The following is a 24,013-nucleotide window of genomic DNA, read 5'->3' on the forward strand; positions in this document are numbered from 1 at the left end:
GCGTCCGCGGAAATTGACCGGGATCTCCTCATATTTGCCACTCTGCATCCGCGTATCTCATATCCATACTACATATGCAAACGTTGATCTATCCTGCATGATCAAACGACGGACAACAAAAATTGACTGCAAAGGAACACAAGATCGGCTGCAAACGGACATTAACATACTTCACCACATCCAAAAGATCATAGTTCATCCCCAGACAAGTTCATAAACTTCTACAACTAAAAACAATATAAACATTGAGGAGGAGGGGGGTCGGAATCACCAGTTCCTCGCCGGGCCTTTGCCCTTCCGGTCGCCGGCGCAGCTGTAGGCATCCGCGGCTGGTGGAGGGTCTTGGTTGTCGGACGAGGAGGTGCAGCTGTCGCCGCCATCGGAGTCGGAGACGATGATGAGCCCCTTCATCCGACAGACCGCCATGTCCTGCTCCCGCTTCAGCCTTGTCACCCGAGCCTTCTCAGCCACTGCCACCTTCGCCTCACGCTCCGACTGCTCAATAGCAAGCCAGAAGGCCTTGGCGTTTTTTCGTCGAAGGCGGCGAGCGTCCGTCTTCGCCATTGTGAGGAGCGGTGGTACACCCATGCGAGGAGACGCGCGTCCTCGTCGGCATCTGACTCGGTCCCGCGGCGGCGGCACGCGGACTGCTCTGCCGCGTCCCTCTCCCGTGCACGCTGCCTCTCGCGGCGCGCGCCTCTGACTCCGGAGTACGCGTGCGGGCCGGAAGCGCGGCACAAGCACCCAACGTTGGCCGCGTGGAGGAGCGTCCGGCGGGGAAACGAGACTGTGTGGGCCGGTCTCTACCTTGGACCGCTCCAGCGCAATCCGGAGGGGCATCTCCTCCTCGTAGTCGAGCTCCGTGCCGGAGTCGCTGCCGGAGCTGCTCATCGTGGTGGATGGGATCGAAAAGAAAGAGGAAGAGGAGTGGACGGAGCGAGAGAAGGACAGAGTGAGCTAGAGTTTGAGCTCGTCGCCCGGATTGGGGTTTTTTGCGGGGTCGGTGATGGGCCAGTCCTGTCAGGCGGATGCGTCCGGGCATGTCCGGAACGTCCCATATCCGTCCTATATTTGAGCTGGATATAAAGGGTGCCGGTCTACCCGGGCGTTTTTTCGTGGTTTGGGAGGTCCGGTTGTATCGATTTTTTGTTTTACCGGATGTCCGGACGTTTAAGACATGTATGAGTGGCCCGGCTGGCTGGAGATGCTGTTAGTCTTTGTGTGCCCGAATGAACTGCGAACCTGTGTCCACAAAATGGTTTGTGTATATCTTTTGCTCGTGTCCGTTAACATGCCAAGCAAGATTCGCTTTCTCGAGGATGGCAGGGAGGGAGAGGATGCAAATATTGTGTTGAGTTGAACCATTCTTTCTGTACACTCATGTCGTTTCCGCTCTAGAGCGGAGACCGATATAAATGCGTGAAGATAATTCTAAAGCGGGACACACGACGATGACTATGAATAGACCAAATAGTAACATGTATACGTGGTAGACGTCTGGACTACCGCAAACCTCCTTCCAGCTTGCTTTCGATTTGTGGAAATTTGGAAGACCAAACCAGCCGCAGATATATTAACGGGTGGCGTTGGAGGGCTCAAAGAGTCCGGACCGAGCGGTCTAGATGTTTACGGGGACCGCGTTGGAGGTGCGCTTACTCGTTCATCCTAAAAATGCTAGACTCACGGACCTTTACAGAGTAATTACGGGGCCTTTTCAACTAACTAAACCAGCCCGCCCCCAGATTTTCAGGAGGATATGGGGCCAATTTTTCCAAATGACCAATCACAAACTTCCAAGTGGATCCACCCCGTAAAACCCCCGTAATCACCCCGTGCATGTAGCATTGCTTTCACCTCGGCTGTTCATCATTTTTGGTATAGCCGGCACGCGGCCTTTGTCTTTGCGTACTAGGTTAGTGTCATAGACTCATAGCACTATCACGGCGCGGCACAAATTCGCCGGAGGACTATCCACAAGAAATTCGTCCGATCCGTCTCCGTCCACAAGCTGTGTGTTCTCTATGTCCTGCCCATCGACTGGCGTACGTACTGCCACATATAAGGAAGGTGCGGTGCATCCGTGTGCTGCCCAGCTCCACACGCTAGCCATAGCCAGCGGGCAATTCTACCTACCTCCGTCGCCCCGGCCGGCCATGTCGCAGGTGAGGATCGTCGACGCGAGCTACGTCGATGTGCCGGAGACCGCCGTCCGGCCACCGGGGCCGATCAAGCTGACCGCCATGGAGGCGCTGTGGATCGTCATCCCGGTGCTGCAGCACGTGCTGCTCTACGAGGGCGACGACGACACGCCGCCCTTCGACGCTATCGTTCAGTCGCTTCGTTCCTCCCTCGCCGCGACTTTGCGCAGCTTCGCGCCGCTCGCCGGCAAGCTGGTCCACCTCGAGGAAACGGGGGACGTCGGCATCAGCTGCTCCGCCTCCGACAGCGTCCGGTTCGTCGTCGCGGAGTGCGACGCAGACATCGGGCGCCTGGCCGGAGACGAGGAGCACGACCTGCGCGTGCTCGAGGGGCTCGTGCCGGAGGTGGACATGAGCCTGCTGCCGACCCCCGTGCTGGCCGTGCAGGCCACGCGCTTCCAGGGCGGCGTGGCGGTCGGGGTGACGGTGCACCACGGTGTCGCCGACGGCCGGGCGCTGTGGACGTTCGTTGAGGCGTGGGCGGCGGCGTGCCGGGGCGAGACGCCGGCCACGACGCCGTGCTTCGACCGCTCCCTCGTCAAGCTGCCCGGCGGCGAAGAGCTGGCCAGGAGCGTCGTACGGAAGGTGGCCCCGAATTTGCCTTCGGTACGTGGTTGTTCTCTTTCATGTCTAATAAAGCATGTTTTTTGTCTTCGAAGTTCGAACTGAGATATTCGTGGGCTCAGAGGAATCAATATTTTAGATCAAGAACACAGCTATCACCATCCACCAGAAAAAATAAACTGATATAATAAAATGATCTAAAGTCATATTCTACTCCGGGATGAACAGTAAATTCGAAAAAAACATATTTTTTTGTTGGCAAACATTGAAATTTTTTGTGGATGCTTAGAAAATTTCATCGTGAAAGAATATTTGTGAAAGTCGGGCAAAAATAACAAAATCAGCACTCCAAAATCCACTCGAAAATAGCATTTTTTGACCATTGGTTTCTTTTTTGCTACGACTTTCACGAATGTTGTTTCATGATAAAATTTTGCAAAAATCTAGAAAAATTGTCAATGTTTTCCGCAAAAAAAAGAGAATTTTTTGAATTATTTTCAATTTTTAGAATTTACTATTCACCCGAGTTCAAGAAACATGACGTCCAATCTAGATCATTTTTGTGGGCTCATGCGCAGATGGACCCATGACATTTTACAACCTTCCTGACAATTTGTGATAGGGTGTGGATAGATATCAGTCGACTAAGATTTAACCAAGTCTCAATCAAGTGACATAACATGTAAAAAAACAAAAAGCAAAAGTAAAAAAGATATTAAATGGATCTTCGCGTAAGATCATATGAATATCACATCGAGTGAGACTTAACGTCAGTCGAGATTTATCAACACAGTTAGTGATATCTACACGCCTTACACGCAGCGGCGGCTGGCGTGACCCCCCGATCTCCTTTTTCCTCTCACTACCCAATCGCTACCATGTTTTATTTTTGTCGTATTTGTAATGACGTGGCTATCGCGGGGAGGCGCCCTTGATGCGTATATTAATGTGTTTGATTTGCGGGAATTTGGACGATCAAACTGGCCCGCAGACATATTTTTTTTGAACATCAGTACAGACACAGGCGCTCATATATACACGCATACACTCACCCTATGAACGCACACACGTAACGCTACCCCTATGAGCATCCCTTGAGATTTACGAAGTCACCGTAGGCGCCTCGTCGTCGACGGAAACGTCTCCTCCCACTGAATGCGCATCGCCGGAAATCCTGAAATAAATTCAGAAATAAATGCGAGCAGGATTTGAACCCTGATGGACTGGGGATACCACAGTACCTCTAATCATCCAACCACAAATTGGTTCGCGGCCCGCAGACATATTAAAGGATGATGTTGGAGGGCTCAAAGACCGAGCGGTCGGGATGTTTACGGGGACAAGCGTCGGAGGTGCGCTTACTCGTTCATCCTCGGCCGTTCATCATTTTTGGTATAGCCGGCAGCCCGGCACGCGGCCTTTATCTTTGCGTACTAGGTGTCATAGCACTATCATGGCGCGGCACAAATTCGCCGGAGGACTATCCACAAGAAATTCGTCCGATCCGTCTCCGTCCACAAGCTGTGTGGTTTCTATGTCCTGCCCATCGACTGGCGTACGTACTGCCAAATATAAGGAAGGTGCGGTGCATCCGTGTGGTGCCCAGTTCCACACGCTAGCCATTGCCAGCGGGCAATTCTACCTGGCAACTGCGACCTCCGTCGCCCCGGCCGGCCATGTCGCAGGTGAGGATCGTCGACGCGGGCTACGTCCATGTGCCGGAAACCACCGAGCCTTTGCCGGAGCCGATCAAGCTGACCGCGATGGAGGCGCTGTGGATCGTCATCCCGTGTTTTTTGTCTTCGAAGTTCGAACTGAGATATTCGTGGGCTCAGAGGAATCAATATTTTAGATCAAGAACACAGCTATCACCATCCACCAGAAAAAAAAACTGATATAAGAAAATCTAGATCTAAAGTCATATTCTACGAGGTAAAGTCGAAAAAATGAAAACATATTTTTTTTGGCAAACATTGAAATTTTTTGTGGCTGCTTGCAGGATTTCATCGTGAAAGAATATTTGTGAAAGTCGGGGAAAAAATAACAAAATCAGCACTCCAAAATGCATTCGAAAATAGCACTTTTGAACCATTGTTTTTTTTTTTTGCCACGACTTTCATGATTGTTGTTTCATGATAAAATTTTGCAAGCATTTAGAAAAATTGTCAATGTTTTCCGAAAAAAATTCAGAATTTTTTGAATTATTTTCAATTCTTTTGGAATTTATTAAGCTCGGGCTGAGAAACATGACATCCAATCTAGATCATTTTCTGAGCTCATGTGCAGATGGACTCAGGACATTTTACAACCTTCCTGACAATTGATGATAGGGTGTGGCTAGATATTAGTCGACTGAGATTTAACCAAGTTTTAATGGAGAGACACAACATGTAAAAAGACAAAAAGTAAAAGTAAAAAAACAACGCATCGTCAATCTAGGGGAATCCCACGGCGCACCCTTGCCTCACTCGCCATCAACTTTCACCATCATCGTCGTGCTCGCTTGGACGTGCTCCGCCCGGTGCAAGCCCTCCTTGGAGGACGACGCGCAACTCTTCTTCTTCGCCGACTCCCGCGGCCGCCTTGTCCCTCCTGTCGACAAAGGGTACATCGGTGCGTGCCTTACCGGGTGCGTATCGAAACTCCCCGTGCCGGAGCTTCGTGGCGACCGCGCCTTGGCAGCCGCGGCGTCGACGGTGCAGGACGGGATCCACAAGGTGAAGGAGGACCCTGTCGCCGGGTGGAACTTTTACATGCTGATGGCTGATGCCTCTATGGGCCGTATGATGAACATATCGGGATCGTCGGGGAAGCCGATGCGAACGGAGCCGATCACGATGAACCACGACGGTCAGGTGGCCCTGATGCGTAGCAGGGATGGCCGGGGGGTGCAGGTGTCGTTGTCACTGCTCCGACCGGCACACATGGATGCGTTCAAGTCTAATTTCCATGAGCTACTCAAGTGATGCTTTTTTTTTTCTTTTCGGGTCAATTCAAATTAGTCGGCTCAAATTAATGTTCGGTGGAGGATGCAAATAGCAACACACGTGAGAATATCTGAAGAAGATGACGTCACCGCTGACACTACTTAAGAGCATGGTTAATAGTATAGCCAGCTGCTGGCTATAAGCCTGTGCCATGTCACCTATAGCCCGTCTTATAGCCAACATGTACAATAGTAGATAAAAAGAGTGTACTACTTTTTTATTATGTGGCCCACCTTTCATTCTCACAAAGTGCCTAGGAGCATGTGCTAGAGCTGGCTTTTCACGAAGAACCCGCTTACTTTCTCTCTCCTCTTCTCTTTCCTCCAACTAAGCAGAAATATACTAGTTTATTTCTTATAGCCCGCTGACTCAGCTCTATTATACTTGCTCTAAAATGACAATGGGAGGTGTCCTCACTGTTGCTGGTCAAACAAAAAGTAAAGCTGGGATTGACGAGTGTCTCAGGTTGCGTGGTTGGGTTCGACACTCTCTCTGGGTGGGCCAGCTGAGGATTCTCTTGGATCATAAAATCGTTCCTGTTCACCAGTATTCATACTGCTGGCACGCCTAGCGCCAGTGCACGCCTATTCTCGTCACTGTTTCATGTCGATCGACTGCGACTGCCAGTAGTAGTAGTAGAGAGCGCCAAGGACGCGCCCGCGTACTGCCAAACACAAGCCGCGGTGCACCCGTGCCACCGTTCGCCCGGCTCCTGTCGTCCGCACACACGATAATCCTCACCGGCGAGCGCGCAGCTCTCGATCTGGTACCTTCCTGCTCTGTCGTCCCCATGTCGCCCGTGAGGATTATCGACGCGAGCTATGTGGGCGTGCCGGAGACCGCCGCGACTCCGCCGGGGCCGATCAGGTTCACCGCCATGGAGGCGCTCTGGGTCGTCTTCCCCGTGCTGCAGCACGTCCTGCTCTACGAGGGCGACGACATGCCGCCATTCAACGCCATTATCGAGTCCCTCCGCTCCTCCCTCGCCGCGACTTTGGAAAGCTTCGTGCCGCTCGCTGGCAAGCTGGTCCACCTCGAGGAGACGGGGGACGTCGGCATCAGCTGCTCCGCCTCCGACGGCGTCAGGTTCGTCGTCGCCGAGTGCGACGCAGACATCGGACGTCTGGCCGGCGACGAGGAGCACGACCTGCGCGTGCTCGAGGCGCTCGTGCCGGAGGTGGACATGAGCCAGCTTCCCACCGCCGTGCTGGCCGTGCAGGCCACCCGTTTAGTGGGCGGCGTGGCCCTCGGGGTGACGGTGCACCACGGTGCCGCCGACGGGCGGGCGCTGTGGACGTTCGTCGAGGCGTGGGCGACGGCGTGCCGGGGCGAGACGCCGGCCGCCACGCCGTGCTTCGACCGCTCGCTCGTCAAGATGCCCGGCGGCGACGACCTGGCCAGGAGTGTCCTGCGGAAGTTCGCTCCAAATTTGCCCTCGGTACGTACATGATGGGTTCGCTCTAAGCGTCTTGATGTCTTCGTGTTGAATTTGAGAAATTAATACTTTTAGAGCAGATTAGGTAGCACCATCCACTCACAATCTTATACACGCAGAGACACCGAAAGACTGATGTGAAAAATACAGATCAATTTTGATGTAGATGAAGTGATGGTCCTATACCATAACCTTTCAGAACCGTCTCTGAAAATGGGTGTACTTGACACCGAAAATGCTAGACTTACAAACTGGCTACATTTCTCCGGTAAGACTACCCATAATAGAAGTAACATAAGTGATAACATCATAAACATAAGTGATAACATCATACGTATCTAGACAAAATAGACGATGTGGCAAGTAATTAATGAAGAAAGACGTGTTTATATGAAATCTGAACGTGTTTGAACGAATTTAACTTGCTCTCCACATGTTGCTAATGTAACTTATTCTCCACCATAACTAGCCTAAAATATGTAACAAATAATAACGTAGGTGTATCATTACTCATTTGACGCCTTACATGTTCCTGTCCACAGGTGGCACTAGCATCATCAGTCTTCGAAGACCGAAAGCGGCTCATTCGCCGAACGTTCACCTTGGACGAAGGAGACATCCAACGCCTGAAGCAGCACATCGTCCACCTCAACGAGTCGGGCGGCACGCCCCTGCCTCGCCCGCCGTCTGCTTTCGCCACCGTCGTCGCACTCGCGTGGACGTGCTTTGCCCGGTGCAAGTCGTTCTCCTTGGAGGACGACGTGTGGCTCTTCTTCTTCGCCGACATCCGTGAGCGCCTTGACCCTCCCGTCGGCGCGGGGTACATTGGCTCGTGCCTCACCAAGTGCTTGGCAAGGCTCCCCGCCCGGGAGCTTCATGGCGAGCGCGCCCTGGCGGCTGCGGCTGCGGCGGTCCAAGGCGAGATCAACAAGATGAAGGAAGACCCTATCGCTGGGTGGAATTTCTTCTCATTCGATCCCATGCCTTCCATCGACCGGCTAATGAACATATCAGGCTCGTCGGGTTTTAGTGCATACCAGATCGCCGACTTTGGGTGGGGCAAGCCAAGGCGAACAGAGCCGATTAGGATGAACTCGGATGGTCAGGTGGCACTGATGGGCAGCAGGGATGGCCGGGGTGTGCAGGTCTCAGTGGCACTGCTCCAAGCGGCACAAATGGACGAGTTCAAATCTAACTTTCTGGCGCTACTTGAGTGACAATATTTGTTCTCAAAGAGACCTACTTAGGTCACTTCAAAACAGTACACCCAAATGTTTTATAAACATTAATACATTATAATTGAATTGTTTATTTAACTATTCCCTGTTTTGAAGTTGTCGATCTTAGTTGTTGGTTCTTTATCTTACTAGAAAGGTTGAGCGTGCTTCTCCGTGCACTTCGTGTGGTTGAGATTTCATAAAGATAAAAATTGGTTTGACACATGTGGAAGATGATGGAAGGGCTTTTTATAGTGCGATGTTTCAGTGGGCTTTCTTGCTTACGTGATTATGTGTTATCTGCTAATCAATTTATACACTTTTATGTAGGAAAATTTCTTACGTTGGTGGCTACGTCAAGTGTTGGTTACTCTTTTTTTGGGCGGTGTAGTAGTGCACACAACTGATGATGCGACGACAGACGACAGAAAATCGAGGCCGCGAATAAATTTTCCAATTTTTCATGGTGCAGTTCCAGCAAATACATTGACCCTGATCTTACACGTGCGGAGTTTACAACCTGACACATGCAAACACCACTGAGACAACAAGCACACCCTCAATACATAAGTACTTGGATGATCCTGTACTAGGATCATGCAGCAATTAGGGAATTACTAAGTCCCCAATCCACACGCATCTAACATATAAACGCTGCTGTGTTACCCGCCATTCTAGCGCACTTGCGCTCACGAGGCCTTTTCCACCCCACGATCGATTTACTGTCGCTCGTTTTACCGTGTTGTCGGCTGGTCAACCGTTCGTCTCTTTTACACCCGCATGCTTTGGCTGAGATTGCATGACCGGTGGGCTCGCTCATTTGTGGGGCCAAGAAGCAGTGGGCGGGTTGCGCGCCCACGGCGTCGGCGAGTGGCTGGGTCTGGGGTTGGGCAGATGAAAACCTAACGCACGCACGCACATGGCCTTCCCCCTCCCTCACTTTTACTCCCTCCTGGCCGCCGCCGCCGTCTCCTCCTCTTCCTCCTCTCTCCCGTAGCCGTAGCAGATCCACCTCCCCTTCCTTTTATTCATCCTCCACGCGACCATCGATGATGCGTGGTTCTAGATCGGACGTCTCCATGGAGAGCAGGGATGAAGAAGCAGTACAGGCCTGCGGTGGGGTGACCCGAACCGAGGAGAACTCGGCGACAGGGAAAAGAAGCAGCAGTGGCAGCGCTTGTCTCGGTGGGGTGGAGCTGCTCGGAAGATGGAAGGGGACTGTCGACTTGCGGGAGGAGCAGGCCGGCCCTTGTTCGCCCTAGAGACACTTCCGACGCCTCAAGCCAGGGCAGCTCGACCACAGGTGAGCAGGTCTCTTTCCTTTCTCTTTTACCGTCTCTCTCTCTCTCTCTCTCTCTCTCTCTCTCTCTCTCTCTCTCTTCCTCACTTTCTACCCTGAAGAAGCCCGCAGGAGCAGTAAACCATGGAGGATTTGGAGGCTGCTCACGTTTGTAACAGTAAACCATGGAGGATATGGGGGATGCACGACCTTAGAGCAGCAAACCATGTCAGGCAAGGTAAAAGCAACACACAGTCATACTGCTCAAACCATGGATGTTTGGGAATTTTTTCTTAAGATCTATATGATTTTTGTCTGAATAGTTAAAGTATTTCTTTGGACTACTTTGATTCTTTGAAAAAATTGTGAGAAGTAAGATGGTTGGCTTCTCATGTAGAACTCAATTTACAGTTACTATGATTTTTTTTAATTGCCACTATTTTCCCTTTTCAATTTATAACAAGATATGTGCTTTTATCAGGTTTACACAAAAAAGATTCAGGAAATCTAGATTGGGGGAGCAACAAAAAGCTTCAGATGTGTAAACTAATATATACGTTACATAACTTTTTTTGTGTTTGCAGCGTAGTCTAGAAATTTAGTGTAGAGAAACTAAAATAGTTCAAGATAAAAAGGTTGTTGTACAAAACAAATTGTTTGTCCCCGTTTATCTTGTCATTTTGTTACAAATGAAAACATAGTCGGGAAAAATCATGGAACGGTTTCTGTCATGAAGCATGAGAATGATAGTACCTGAAATTGCGAGAGTTGGCCTTCTATCTTTTTTTACAAGTACTCTGTTTTTCGTAGCTAATAATGATGGTTGCAGCTTATAATTACTGAACTATCCGGCGTGGTGTGGGCATGTTGTAATTACATCCTTCGATATTTCTGTGCAATATTTGGTTCATTTGGTATTCATAAATTTATTTATGTCCAGTAGGAAGGAAGATGCATGAAGTTCCTGTTTTCTTGGGTGACCTCAGTTTCCTAATGATATCTTGATAGCATACAGATGGTTGCCAATTAGCTTATATCAGTTTCCTAATAATATCTTCATAGCATACTTTTTTGGGATAATGGTGACCAAAACGCCCCGGTTTCTCTAATTTGTAGGAATGAAAATCTTGAATTGCTTTTGATGGATTTCTCACTCATCAAAATAAAGCCACCAGCCTTCACATAGAGGTTGATTAATCACTTTGGCCAGTCGTTCTGTTTTTCTATGTTGCGGAATAGGAATGTCGTATGATCATTTATTTCCTCCGCGTCATTTTAAGTTCTACATCTTATCTCTTATTATGATAAATCATCAATATCATACGTCTATTACTCTTCCTGATTCTACATATTGTTTTCAGTCGTAGATTTAGAGTTTTTTTTTCATGTTCTTGCAAAGCAGAGGTGTTTAAAAAACTATAGCTATTTTACTGCTTTTCGGATGCTATGAAATGCTTATACTAAAATTCACAAATATGTTCATGTCTTTCTATATTTATACAATGTATGTTGTGTTGCTCAATGCTCACTACCTCTGGTATTAATCTCTCTTGCATTCCTTTACTAAGACCATTATCTTGTGCTTCTAAATACTACAATCTGATCAAAGCCTTACGCCTCTGCAAAATGGCGAGGTCTTCATGGCACTAAAATCTGGTATTTACCTCCATTTTCTGTCGTCAACTGTTAATGAAAGTAGTACGATGCCTAATTTTGCCTTCTGTCGATTTTTTTCTTAAGGTAACTCTAAACTTAGGTTGATGCCTTCGCTAACTTTAATTTTGTGTCCTGATGCTATGGCCTATTTTTTTCTATTGTCCTTGAGCACCCCGTAGCTAATATAGTGTGAATAAGAGTTTAGTTTGCTACTTATACAACAATAGATCCATTTTTGTAGCTGCCAGATAGTATTCTTCCTGTCCCAAAGTGAAAGCATGGTTTCTCATGTTAAAACCCCAAGATATTGTATAGTATCTGATGACCATCATCACAATATTAAAAAATGATCAGTAATTGATTTCTTTTTTGAGAAAAGCCCTGCGCTTATAGATTATCAGGGTTCAGGTTACAGTCATTTGAAACGAACTGTCTCAGCACGTCAGGAACATTAGCGATCAATAGACTGTCTCCATGAGCTCTTGCATAGTCAGCCAGTTTATGAGCCAAAACATTGCGTTCTCGATTGATTGCCGAGGCTGACGCCGATGCAAAGGAATCCATCATATCTTTCACATCTGAAATGAGTGGGAACAAGGCCGACTTGTCATGTGATTCAGGTTGGAGCAGGTTTGAGACCGCAACGCAGTCTGTCTCAATGCAGATGGCGCCTCTCTATACTTTCTGCAGTTCCAACAACCCCACCTGTATGGTCGTTAACTCTGCCTCATCAACATTCTTGCATGGGAGTACTCGCCTACAAATTGACAGTGCCACAGCCCCGGTCTGACCTCTGACCACAACACCCACGCTGCTATGCCCTGTTTCAGCACTAAAAGAAGCATCTGCATTCACTTTCCATACGCCAGCCCCGGGTGGCTTCCACTGGTTGGTTTTAACGTGTTGCACCTCATGCAAAGGATCAGCTATAGCCGACCAGATACTCTTCCCTCTTTCATCATTTTTCTCCCAATGGCTTCCCTTAAAATCCTTCCAGTAATTCTGTAGAAAGGCGACAGTCAAGACATGTAGGTTCAGACAATTCATTCATTCATTGCAGGTTCGGCATGTCTCATTATGTCTTTTTGCTTCATATTCGGGGTCAAACTGGGCTATATTTCTTTCATTGAGGCGAGGGTGATTCCAGCAGGTGAGGCGCAATTTAGACATCTGGATGATGTCTTGCTATGTCCAGGTGGTACCATGTCTGAATTAAGATTTCCCTTGCAGATTTTGCTTGACGTATTCGCCTTTTTTCTTGAAGTTGGGCGTCAATCGTCTCTGCGGCAAGGTAAGCTTATCCCATTTACTTTGTTCAACCCAGAGTCAAGATTCATATCATCTTCACTGTTATTTCATTTGTGAGCATTTATTCCATTGATCTATGCCGTCGGCACCCTGACGATTTAGCCTTTTCTGCTGATCACAATTGCTTGCATCTGCCATCTCATTGAGGAAATGCCCTTGCTCCTTTTAATTAAAATTAATGTGAAATATGTTTCTACGAAAATTAATGTGAAATATGTTTCTATCAAAATTAATGTGAAGCACTATTGAGACAACGAATTTCAACTATGTTATGAGCCAAATCATATTAAGTATGTGCATCCTTGCTGGAATGCTTTCTGTTCATGAGCTGGTCTCCCAACACGTATTGTCGAGAAAAGAAAAGAAAGGACCTTTTAAGTTCTTAAGAGGATCAAGAGAGCTTCTAAGTACTAACTGTCACTCCCATCCTATCCTAATTGAAACGCATTAGCCAACTTGCCTCAGCGATGTTCTATTTCACAAAAGCTCGCTCCTTCACATATATGGTGGTTCTTTTCCTGTATTATTACTTAAATGGTTGATGGCCTTGCTTGATGCTTGCCATGTGTTTGATCGTTAACCTCTGATGCCATGTTTTCTCCATGCAGGTGTCTGGTAGAATTACTAGAAGTAGCGGATCTACTTTTATTTGTTGTCCTTGCTTGCCATCAACTTATGCCAACGATGCAAGGTATGATGTTTGATTAATAGCTATTCTTAGAGGATGGATCCAAATGTTGTTTAATTTGCCGGTTCTATACTTGGTTGCAATTTTTTACTGAATGAATGGCTCACGTTTTTTTTGGAAAAGGAGGTTAAAACCTCCGGCCTCTGCATCAATCGATGCATACAATCATCACATTGTTACGTAGCCTAACATATATGTACATTTTCTTCAAGCCTTAAATTGTAGTTAGCACAACATACAGACACACTTTGGTCGTGGGATTAGCTTTCTAATTAAATTATTTAAATTGGTAGCTCAGAAACTAACTCTATAGGTCTATTAAATCTTCTGTAGACCCACATATTTGATATTACCTGAAAAATAAGGAGGTTACCTTTTCCTTTTAATACCTGGAACCAAATTGTTTGATACCAATTATATCTGGGCGCAGTTTCATACAAGATACAGCTTAGTAGCAAAAAAAATTGCCCTCTGTCTTATTTCTCCATACATTGGATTCATATTTGTTACAAATTTACATCAAGAAGCCTTAGGCATTTGTACTTTCAGAATCATTTTGAAACTGTGGTTCAGAGCAGAGGGCATTTAATAAGGATGGTTCTATTTCTGAATCTTGCTCTAATCCCTAAAAGGTGAAATTGGGCATGATTTTGATATTTGTTTTACAAGATATTACATCGATTTTCTGGTTTGGGCATACTGATAATTGTTTTCTTCAGACTACATCTTATCATGCACTTTTGTAGACTATTCTTGATTAGTAGATGTATATGAATGTGAGCAACAGAGTTCTTTACTCCTAGAAATTGCACATGCCAATGAAATTCAGGTATCCCTTGATAAGTCTCTCAGCATTTTGCTTTCGTTCGTAGAATTAAAATTTGCCATCAAACAAACAAATAGTTGTGTTACTAAGTTTATTCTGTAATTTGCATGACAGTTTTGCATAGGCTTGGTTTGTTCTGACAAAAGGTTATTTCACACAACATTAGAATTGAAGTTTCTCCATAGCTTTGGTTCAGTGGTAGCTTTAGCCTTTTTACATGTGTGAGTAGGTGTTTCTATCCATTGACATGAGAACAAAATAGGTCATGACATGTTAAATTATTAATAATGGTCCAGATTCAAAAAGAGTCTATGATGTAGAGATTAATATGCTTATAAAATTCCCTCCTTTCTCATTATAAGTTCCCTTTTTATTCTGAGCTCAGTTCTAAGTGTAAAGCTAATTGGTTTGCTAAAAACACTGCATCTATAGTATATATCTACACCAGATAGATTGTTGATTTGTTTCTTAGAAAAGGGTTATTTTAGCTAATCTTTGGTACCGATGGAATATGCAGTGATTACTCCCATAACCTATGATAAAGTAATATAATTACCATTTTCGGTCAACTTTCCAACACATTATGTCCATGCTGTAACTAACATTGTGTATTTTTACACAGATCTGTTCATCGCATGAAGCAAGGAATTGAGACGGCCATCCACTTCATATTGTTAACTGGATGGTGTCGCACTATGCTTTATGAAAGCAACCTAAATAAATTGTTGTAAATAACCCTAAGGATTTTCTTTACCTTGAACTATCTTTAAACCTTTCTTCTTGCTTCACTTGATGCTTTTGGACTTCATGCTGCCATTGACCGGAATGTAAACCGTTATATTTCTGAATGCGCTATGGAGATCTCTGATGCTACTAATTATTGGACTGCTTCGGGTCATCTATTTCCTTGTGCAGCAAGGATTCTGGATCGGGCGCAGGTCATCGCCATAAGAGAGCCTGGCTGGTGTGGTCTTCATGCTTGGTGTGGAGAAGCAGGGGAGGATGAGTAGGACGGGCATGGGGAAGGAGCACTCAGGCTGGAGCTCCGGCGTTACTCGCGTCATGGTCGAATGGAGCCGACCATCACTATGGGCTGCTGCTCGCCGGTCGTCGTTCCCCAATCTCAGTTGCTCATCTTTGGCTTCACCATCTTCCTCCCCTGATCATGATAGTAGCAAGCCATGCCCGGATGGCGGCGTTCGCGTCGGGAGCACCAGGCGCGCGCATGGGCGTGCATGGGGCGAGTCGGGCACGGCCGCCTCCGTGGCGTGGGTGTACGTAGGCATGTGTGTGCGTGCGTGGGTAGCGTTTGAGCGTGTGTGTGCATGTACACGGAATACGTCGTGGGAGGCCTGGTCTGTTGGCGAAACGTACGGGGATCTCGTGCATGATCCGCTGGAAGCCAGCCGCGAGCTGCGCGCTGGAGCGCGTCGCTGCCGCGAGCGAGGCGGGCGGATCGTGGATGCGAGAGAGCAGGGAGTGAGGGTACGTGCCCGGTCACTGGCCCTGGGTATAAAACCTGTACGGTGACGTTGTAATAGGTGTGCACTCGAGTTGTGGCTCGAGGAGAAAATACAAGGCCGTAGTGGCGGCGGTGTATGAGCACCGGGAACCTCCTGTGTCCACCCTTCTCCTTCTTCTCTTGATCGCTTGAGCTGAAGCACTGAGAGAGAGAGAGCTGCGGCGAGCTGTAGACAAGGCAAGGGACTGGCGGTTCCAACAGATCATGCATATATTTTAGATCATATAATTATGCTATATCATATATGTTGTTTAGTTCAGACTTGTGCATGTGCATGCATTAGCATTGATTTAGACAGAGATATTGCATTGATTTGTACATAAAAGGAGTACGGATGATCTAAGAATAAATGTTTGAATAGAGTTAGTAGTGAGATTTAGGTAGAGGTTACCTGCACTGTTCTGTTTTATGTAGATTCTAAGCTGCAAAATCATACATGGTCCTGTTAGTAGTTTGTTTGAGTTGTGAGTTTATGCATTTTCCTTTGGAATGTTTGTATGTGTGATCACTTGCTTTTAGGTTCCCAGTAGCATATCATGAGAAGTTTTTTACTTTGCACCAGGTGATCAACTACATATTTAGACGAATACACTATTCAGGACCAGCAACATTAAGATTTCTAATGTTGTTTTCCTCTTTCAAGATTGCAGTTTTCATAAGCCTTAGATAGCTAAGGTACATAGTTTTCATTTAACAATTTTTTTCTTGTTCACTCATCTCCTATATGGTGTCTAAGAAATACTAATGTAGACAATTGAAAATTTTAAAATACCTTCTGGCCAATTATGTGGGGAAGGTGCAGCAAGTCGGCCCTCGAGTTGCAGCAGAGTGGAGCCGGCAATTTTATGATCGGTCTCTAAATATTTCAACTTGCACAGTTTGAATTAGTTTCACATGCTAAAGTATATAGTTTGAACATAGGTATTCCTTAATTTTTCATATAAAAGGTTTAGAATGATTACCCTCAGTGCTTGCTAAAACCCGAAGTTACTAACAAATGCAAAGGTTTACGTTACAAAAGGTTTAGAATCATTACTCTTCATGCTTGAATTTGGACCTTGCACCTTACTTGGGTAACATAGAACCAAATGGCACATTGTCCAAATACACGTTCAAAACACTTCGGGGTTGACATGGTCTCTATCCTTGATCAAACATAAAGTTACTAAAAAAGGTAAATATTTCTCAACATGAACATGGTTTTAAATGGGTCTCTGCGCCATTTGGCGCACCGGGTCATCTAATGAGCATAAATCCTGATCGGATTCTCAGCGGAAGCACGCTGTCGGAACCTGGCGGATTTTCGTCTGTTTAATAAACCTCAAAACCTAACTCAGCGATACAAGGGCAGCGCCAAGACCTTTAAATGACCGACCAGATACGACCTGGCTTAGACTCCTAAACAAGAACATCAGCTCAAGCTGACTAACCAGACACGATGCAACATCCAGAAATAAAAGATGAAACCTCCTACAAGGCTCCTCAGAGCTCAGCGCTCAGTCGTCGGATCGAATTTTTGATGCGTTCTGGACTGTTAGATATCGCTCCCGATCGATCTCGTCCGTCGGATCAAAAAAAGTTACTGCTGAAATGAATAGTTACCGTCTCGTTCGTGCCACCGCGCGTAATTACGCTGCCCCGCCGAGGGCATTTTCGTCATTTCGCTCGCATGGGGTATAAAAGGGCCGGCTCCCATGGCTCAGTGGAGACCTAGCCGCCGCCTCCTTCTCCCGCGACCGCGCCTCCCTCTCCTGCTTCCATGCCGCCGCTCTCTCCTCCTTCCTCCCGCCTCACCTCTCTCCCGAGCCCGCCTCCCTGTCGTGCCGCCCAGCCGCCTCCTCCCTCGCTCGCTTCCTCTCCTCCCGCAGCCGCCTCCCTTCCTCCCTCACTCGCTCCTAATCCGGCGACGGCGGCGGCGGCTGCCGCGCCCACGCCCGTCTGCTCCCCGCCGCCATCACCTCCTTCATCCGGCCGGCGACCCATGTCGCGCCTGTCTGCTCCGCCCGCACTCGTGCCGCCCCCTCTCCTCTTCCTCCCGCATCACCTCTTTCTCCCCCCTCCTAACGATCAAACCCTAATCCCCCGCCCCGGCCCTGGCTCCCGCCGGAGGGAAGGAGGAACAGCGACGCGAGGCAAAGGTGGCGGCGTAGGGCACGCAACATCCCCTCCAAGAGCCTCGGTATGGATCCCTCCTCACCTTTTCTTCCTTTGGTTTTTCTTCTTCTTTTTTTGATGCGTGAGTGTCTGCTGTTATGTGAAGGAAGGCAAATGGGGAAGCTGCTGCGGGTTCTTCGACCTTCCCTGCCTCATCCCGTCTCTGTAGGTGCAACATGTAGATCAGCCAGAGGAGGTGGATGTGGAGGAGCAGGCCAACACCCCTCCCTCTTCACCTCCCACCCAGCACTGGTGAGCCCCCCATCTACCCTAGATCTAAATATTACCTGCCATGATCGAGACTAGTACAAGCAACTAGATTACACTTTTTCAGTTGATGAATTGTTCATCCCCTCAGACTGATAGCATGACATTTGTTAGCCAAACTGGTGAGACAAGCAAATTAACTAAATAACAAACCACACCAAAAATAGTATTTGACAGTGCCTTAGTGGAATAGCTGGGCATAAATTCGGATAGTACTCCAAGTCTTTGTAGCAAACTGAGCCATGTCCAAAACTGCAGGCTGGTGTGTGTATTTTGGGTCCATAAATAATGCAGACTGGTGTGTGTATTTCAAGTCGATGTATATTTCTAGGTCGTGTGTGTATTCCAAGAACATGTACACTGCAGATGGAGTGTACTTAAGGTCTATATATACTGTGAGTCCATATGTGTGCAGAGGGGATATGTATTTCATTGGCTGAATTAGCATGTCCGATTTATTCTTAATTCAATTTGCCTTCCTGCCACAAAATTTCTCTGTAGCAGTGGTTGTATTGGAAACATCTCCTTCCAAAAAGTACATGTTTTCACACCAAATATTTAATGTTTCTTTAGATAAGCGATGCAATGAGTATGACTGTAGTCTTTCATGGAATTTATACTAAAAGACACTTTGTGAACTCTAAATATTTTTATTTGTCTCCAAGATTGAAGCCCTCACTAAAAGGTAAATGCTTATTCTTCTTTGTGCAGGTTTGATACATTAAAGACAGGCTCAAGCCCCTCTAGGGAAGCATCCAGTATCCCTGTTCTACTGATTTCGCCGGAACGTCGACCTATGCTCCACCTGAGGTACGCGGTTCTAAAATCCACACAGCCAAGCCATGAGTAGCCTTCAAGTAGCAAGCTGTTATGTTTCAAAATTTATTTGAAAGAGCATGTGTTTTGGGATTTATACTTCACCATGATCTTTTACTGTGTATCTGCAACCATAGCGTCTATCGTCATTACCTTGCCATATACAGACAGTCTGTGGAGTTTTGCAAAAAAAAGTGAGACCTATAATAATCAGTGATGATTATGATATGATTACTGGATCAGTAATTCAGAGCAGGTAAAGACAGCAAGTTCAGAAATCGTTGCTCTGTAATGATAATATTCTTAGATTAATTCAGTCTTATTGGTTTGGAGTGTGCCACTTCTGCGTTTTTTTTAATTTAATGCCACTTCAGTAAATTAAACAATGATGTCTCCAATGCATATGCTACTTCTTTACTTCAAACTATAGCATGTGTTTTTAGTTTCACCGATTTTGCATTATGAAATTCTCACTCACTAATTCTGCCCGATCTCTTCCTCCTTGACGCTCGGCGGGAGGAGCTCAGGCGGCCACCACACAAAGGGAGAGGAAGCCAAAACGAATCTATCCCGCCTTACTATCCATGACCCGACGACAGACAGCTACTTCGAGCCTAAGTGAGCAGCCGCCAGCCCTGCATTTCGAGTCTAGGTAACCAAGTTCGTGTCTACTTCTATGCTTAGTTTTTTATATGCTTCATGGTCTTTGTGGGAAACACAACATGATGCCTTGCTGGTTCTTGAGCAAGGCATTTTGGGACATATCTCTCTTTTGCGTTAAAAGAAAGCAACTATTGTTGTTCGGTTGGAGCAGAGTGTGTGGGTTACTGATTCCATATACCAGTGTATAGCAGACACAAAAAACTTTAGTTGATTTACCTTTTAACCTAAATTTATTTAGGAAACTTATACTAACCTTTATTCTCAGTTAGTTGCATCAGCCTGCATGTATTTCAGCTGTTTTTTCAGCATTGAAGACAATAGAAGAGACTTCTACTGATGTTTAATTAAATAATGTAGAGTTAGAGGGTGTAAGATTTTGTCCAATAGTAAATTCGTAAATAGGAGCATCCATGTAATACAACATTTTGCCCATACCTCGTATCTGCATTATTTAAATAGGAGCCTGCATGTCTTGACCAATAGTAAATTCGTAAATAGGAGCAACCATGTAATACAACATTTTGTCCATACCTCGTATCTTCGCTCCTTTTTTTGGGCCCGCCAAGACATGCCAAGTAACCGGCCCTTCAGCTGCATCCTTTAAGTGCAAGAGGGTGTAAGATCCCAGGTTGCCTGTGGTGCAGTTCCACCACTCGAGAAGAGTATATATCTATTATATCATGTAGACGCATCTACCTACAAGTTCTAGCTAGCACTGCACATAATTTTGTTGGAATATGCCTGAAAACCATGTGTTTAACCATGGACAGTTGTATGATGATGTGTTGTGGGTCGCGTCAAGAAACTTTAAAATTACTTATATCTAAGATAAAGATGGAAAATGTACATGCCCTAAGATCTATGCCTCAGCTGGTCCCTTTTGAAGTTCATTGGCATGGCGCTGTTCCCTGTTCTAATTAGTAGCAGTTTGGCATACCCTAAGATTTATGCCTCAGCTGGTCCCTTTTTGTTCTATTTGTTCCTGGTCCGCTATACGCGATGTGAGCTTATGAAATAAATTGTTGATGCATGGACTTTTTGTGTATGATATTATCTGGACATTGCTTTTTTGTCTCATTAAATAATAGGATTACTGTCTCCCTTGCTAAAAAATGTATTCTATACAAGTTTATACACAGAATATTTGTAAACCATGAGCTATTCCGCAATAGCTCGCTTCGCTCATTTCAGCATGTTATCTCTAAGCACCAGCAGACTAAACACTTTAACCGCAGAAGAAATAACAATGGCAGAAAGTGAAAACTTTTTTTTTGCATATTTCACTAGCTCGATGGCTAACCCAAAGCAGTGACTTTCCTGTCCGCCATGAACTAGACCAAATTGATATAGGAACCTCTTTTAATAGGTACTCCCTCCGTAAACTAATATGAGAGTGTTTAAATCACTACTTTAGTAATCTAAACACTCTTATATTAGTTTACAGAGGGAGTATGATAAAAGGCAACACTTCCCTGCATACAGTTGATGAGAAGCATTCGTCAGACCCGTCGGACGCCGTTGATTTGTATTTTGATCTCACGACTGACAGATGCACTCAAAGATATTAACCACCCGATTTTCTGGCCCACGCCCCATAATTTCTCCCCGAATTTAATATCCCGATCTAACTCAACCCATCTCTCTCCCCTCGCCGCTGAGATCTCCATTCCCCATCCACGGCCTCCGTTCCACCTCGTCGATGCGCCATCTCCTCCAGCGGCCACGCCGAGAATGACCCAGCACCTGCTCACCGACGAGCTCGTAACCTCCCTCGTTGCCGTGCTTAACTTCGTCAAGTTCATGCGCTGCTCCACCTGTAGTTTCGGTCTCTGATCCAGCTCGCCTGGGCGTCTTCTCGGTTCGGAAACGAGGCCGACTGGGATAACCTCTCACGCCATGCAGAATGGTGGATTACCAGGCGATGTGTCTCAGCATCACATTCACACGCGGCAGGTAGGTAAGAAGTGTGAAGCACATGCAAGTCCCGATTGATGCACTAGCTTGAAATTTCATTAATTCATCATGAATGAACGGAGGAAGCATAGTTTTTTTTCCCTGTTCACTATTTTAAGCATTGTAGAGTTCTTCTCCATTGCTACTGGATATGTTCATCGAAATTTGTTAACTCTCTCCCATGATTATGTCTTGGATTTCAGGAAGCACAGAAGAAGGTAGTAAGATGCAGCGTCTTTCCACAAGGCAACGATGCCAGAGAATGTCTTCGTGTTTTTGCATATTGTGTCACTGCCCGTAGATGGTGCAGTGCTTCATGATCACCATGGAAACAAATTCTCTGTTTAATCAAGATAAATGTTCACCATTGTGGAAACATATCCGATATAGTTTAAAATTTATGTTTTTAACTTTATGATGGAAACAAATATATGTTCATATGGAAACAATTCTCTGATATATGAAAATAGTATCATAATGATCAGAAGCAAAATATATATCTATGGAAGCACGATTCACTTTTCTTGTATATGAAAGCAAAATATATATCTATGGAAGCATGATGCAAACCTGGTCATATGCGTCATTTTTGTTGTATATGAAAGCAAATCATCCTTTTTTTGGATGCAAGTTCCAAATTCGTTGGAAGAAAATTCCTATTTCTTTGGACACAAATACCAAATTCTTTGGAAGCAAATTCCTATTTCTTTGAACGCAAATACCAAATTCTTGGGAAGCAAAGCCCCAATATAATTTAATTGAAACTATTAGTCACAATGGTAAAAGAGAAGGTGCTTGATAAAATCATACATTTGTATTCTTCGAAGCATTTTATTGTTACATTGCAGACACTTCTATGGTCATTCCGAGAAAAAATTTCTGCAGTATAAACAAAATAAAAGGTCGCGCTGGACAATAATCTTCACTACTATTAAACAATCAAATAAAAACTTTCTTACATGCACCCTGTAAAACGTACACGGATTCATTATGACCGCACTAAACTTAATCTAACGGCTAGCCTTAACCTAATCCATGCTTTGTGTGCACTTAACAATTTACATCGACTGACCGTGCTTCACCATATGAAACTCCACGTCCGATCAATTAGGAAACTATAATCATGATCGCGTCTTCTTAGGAAACTAATCATGATCGCGTCTTCTTAGGGAACTAATCACGATCATGTTTTATTAGGAAACTAATCATGATCACGTTTTATTAGGAAACTGATCATGATCACATTTTATTAGGAAACTAATCAGGTATTTGCACACATTGACACATCCACAGGGCCGTCTCCGGGAATTTGGGGCCCCGATGCAAAAAATATATATGCTAAATTTGGGGCCTCAGTGCAGAAAAACGATATGCCACAGTTTGGCTATCAATTTGTGTAATGTGCACTCCTCGTCACATATATCACCCAAGAATTGATCACTGTGCTGACCAACCGATCGCATGGCGTGAATCGGATCGTGCGGAGTACTCCATGTTACACACTTGCACTATATGATCATCAAATGTAAATAGGGTCTTCAAGATGAATAGATCAAAAGTCTTATCACAAAAAATATATAAATAGGGTCTTATTATTTAAAACAAGTCCCTTTGATATTTATTTCTCATTATTATGTGTGTATTTATTTTTAGGGAATTCTAAAATATTAAGCCTTTTTTTATTCCCAGCTCTTTGATTCCCTTCGAAAGATTGTTTCCACTCAAACTCTAAGCTAAAAAAATTGGCCCCGCGAATGGAGCGTTCACCAACGTGATTTCCTTTCCTCCCTAATCATCATGCATGCAATTACGGCGCTAGAAGATCCGGAAATAAATGGTACATGCAGTAGAGAGTTATATGTGGGGGAAAATAAAGGAAAGGAATCAGACGCATGCAGGGGAGATAATCAAGGTAAGAAATCCCATGCATGCAGGGGTGCGTAGAGAAGGAAAGGAATCGTTGGCTGATGAGATCATTCGTGACATGCTATATAATTAGCGCCAGATTAATGATTTTGGGGCCCCATTTGCTTAGGGGGGCCTGTGCGGTCGCCCACCTCGGCCACCCTCATCGACGGCCCTGCACATCCATCACCTCGACCTCCTGGATCACGATCCTATCTCTCCCAAGAAAAACCACCACAACTGGCCTCCACTCGGCATGGCGACAAGGAGTCGAGGACCAACAACTCCTTCTCAGGGGACGCCGCCGGAGTGCCGGTAATTCGTGAACCGCCGAGGGTGTCGCACCGATCGCCCCTTCTCAGGGGATGATGTCGGAGTGCCGGTAATTTATGTTGCTTGTAAGACAACTGACCAGCCAGCATTTATGGTCTCTTGTGAACTTACACGGCGTGCCTGTGCTGACTTGTATACTTCAAAATAAGGTTTCTATGCATTACTAACCAATAGTGTGCTATCTTTATATCTTCGGTGTTTCTTAGCAGATGTCGTTTACATGTGTCATCAACACATTATTT

General features: G+C 45.8%; 2 protein-coding genes and 1 long non-coding RNA gene across 3 annotated transcripts; all 3 read left to right on the forward strand.

Annotated features, from left to right (window-relative positions):
• The first annotated feature begins 1,989 nt into the window (after positions 1-1,989).
• LOC119366156 (anthocyanin 5-aromatic acyltransferase-like) lies at positions 1,990-5,755 on the forward strand. The gene is made up of 3 exons (XM_037631838.1): positions 1,990-2,840; positions 3,851-3,876; positions 5,131-5,755. Exons 1-3 carry the CDS (start codon positions 2,022-2,024, stop codon positions 5,726-5,728), a joined length of 1,443 nt encoding a protein of 480 aa, XP_037487735.1. The 5' UTR covers positions 1,990-2,021; the 3' UTR covers positions 5,729-5,755.
• A 756-nt stretch (positions 5,756-6,511) lies between these two features.
• LOC119366155 (phenolic glucoside malonyltransferase 2-like) lies at positions 6,512-8,503 on the forward strand. Its single transcript, XM_037631837.1, has 2 exons — positions 6,512-7,187; positions 7,727-8,503. The coding sequence occupies exons 1-2, from the start codon at positions 6,540-6,542 to the stop codon at positions 8,399-8,401; spliced, it is 1,323 nt and encodes a 440-aa protein (XP_037487734.1). The 5' UTR covers positions 6,512-6,539; the 3' UTR covers positions 8,402-8,503.
• Positions 8,504-18,811: 10,308 nt separating this feature from the next.
• On the forward strand, positions 18,812-21,965 carry LOC119368668. The gene is made up of 3 exons (XR_005176711.1): positions 18,812-18,911; positions 19,445-19,569; positions 21,737-21,965. It is a non-coding gene; the product is annotated as an uncharacterized LOC119368668 (long non-coding RNA).
• The last annotated feature ends 2,048 nt before the right edge of the window (positions 21,966-24,013 follow it).

The sequence above is a fragment of the Triticum dicoccoides genome, chromosome 2B, assembly GCF_002162155.2.
Source record: "Triticum dicoccoides isolate Atlit2015 ecotype Zavitan chromosome 2B, WEW_v2.0, whole genome shotgun sequence".
NCBI lineage: Eukaryota > Viridiplantae > Streptophyta > Magnoliopsida > Poales > Poaceae > Triticum > Triticum dicoccoides.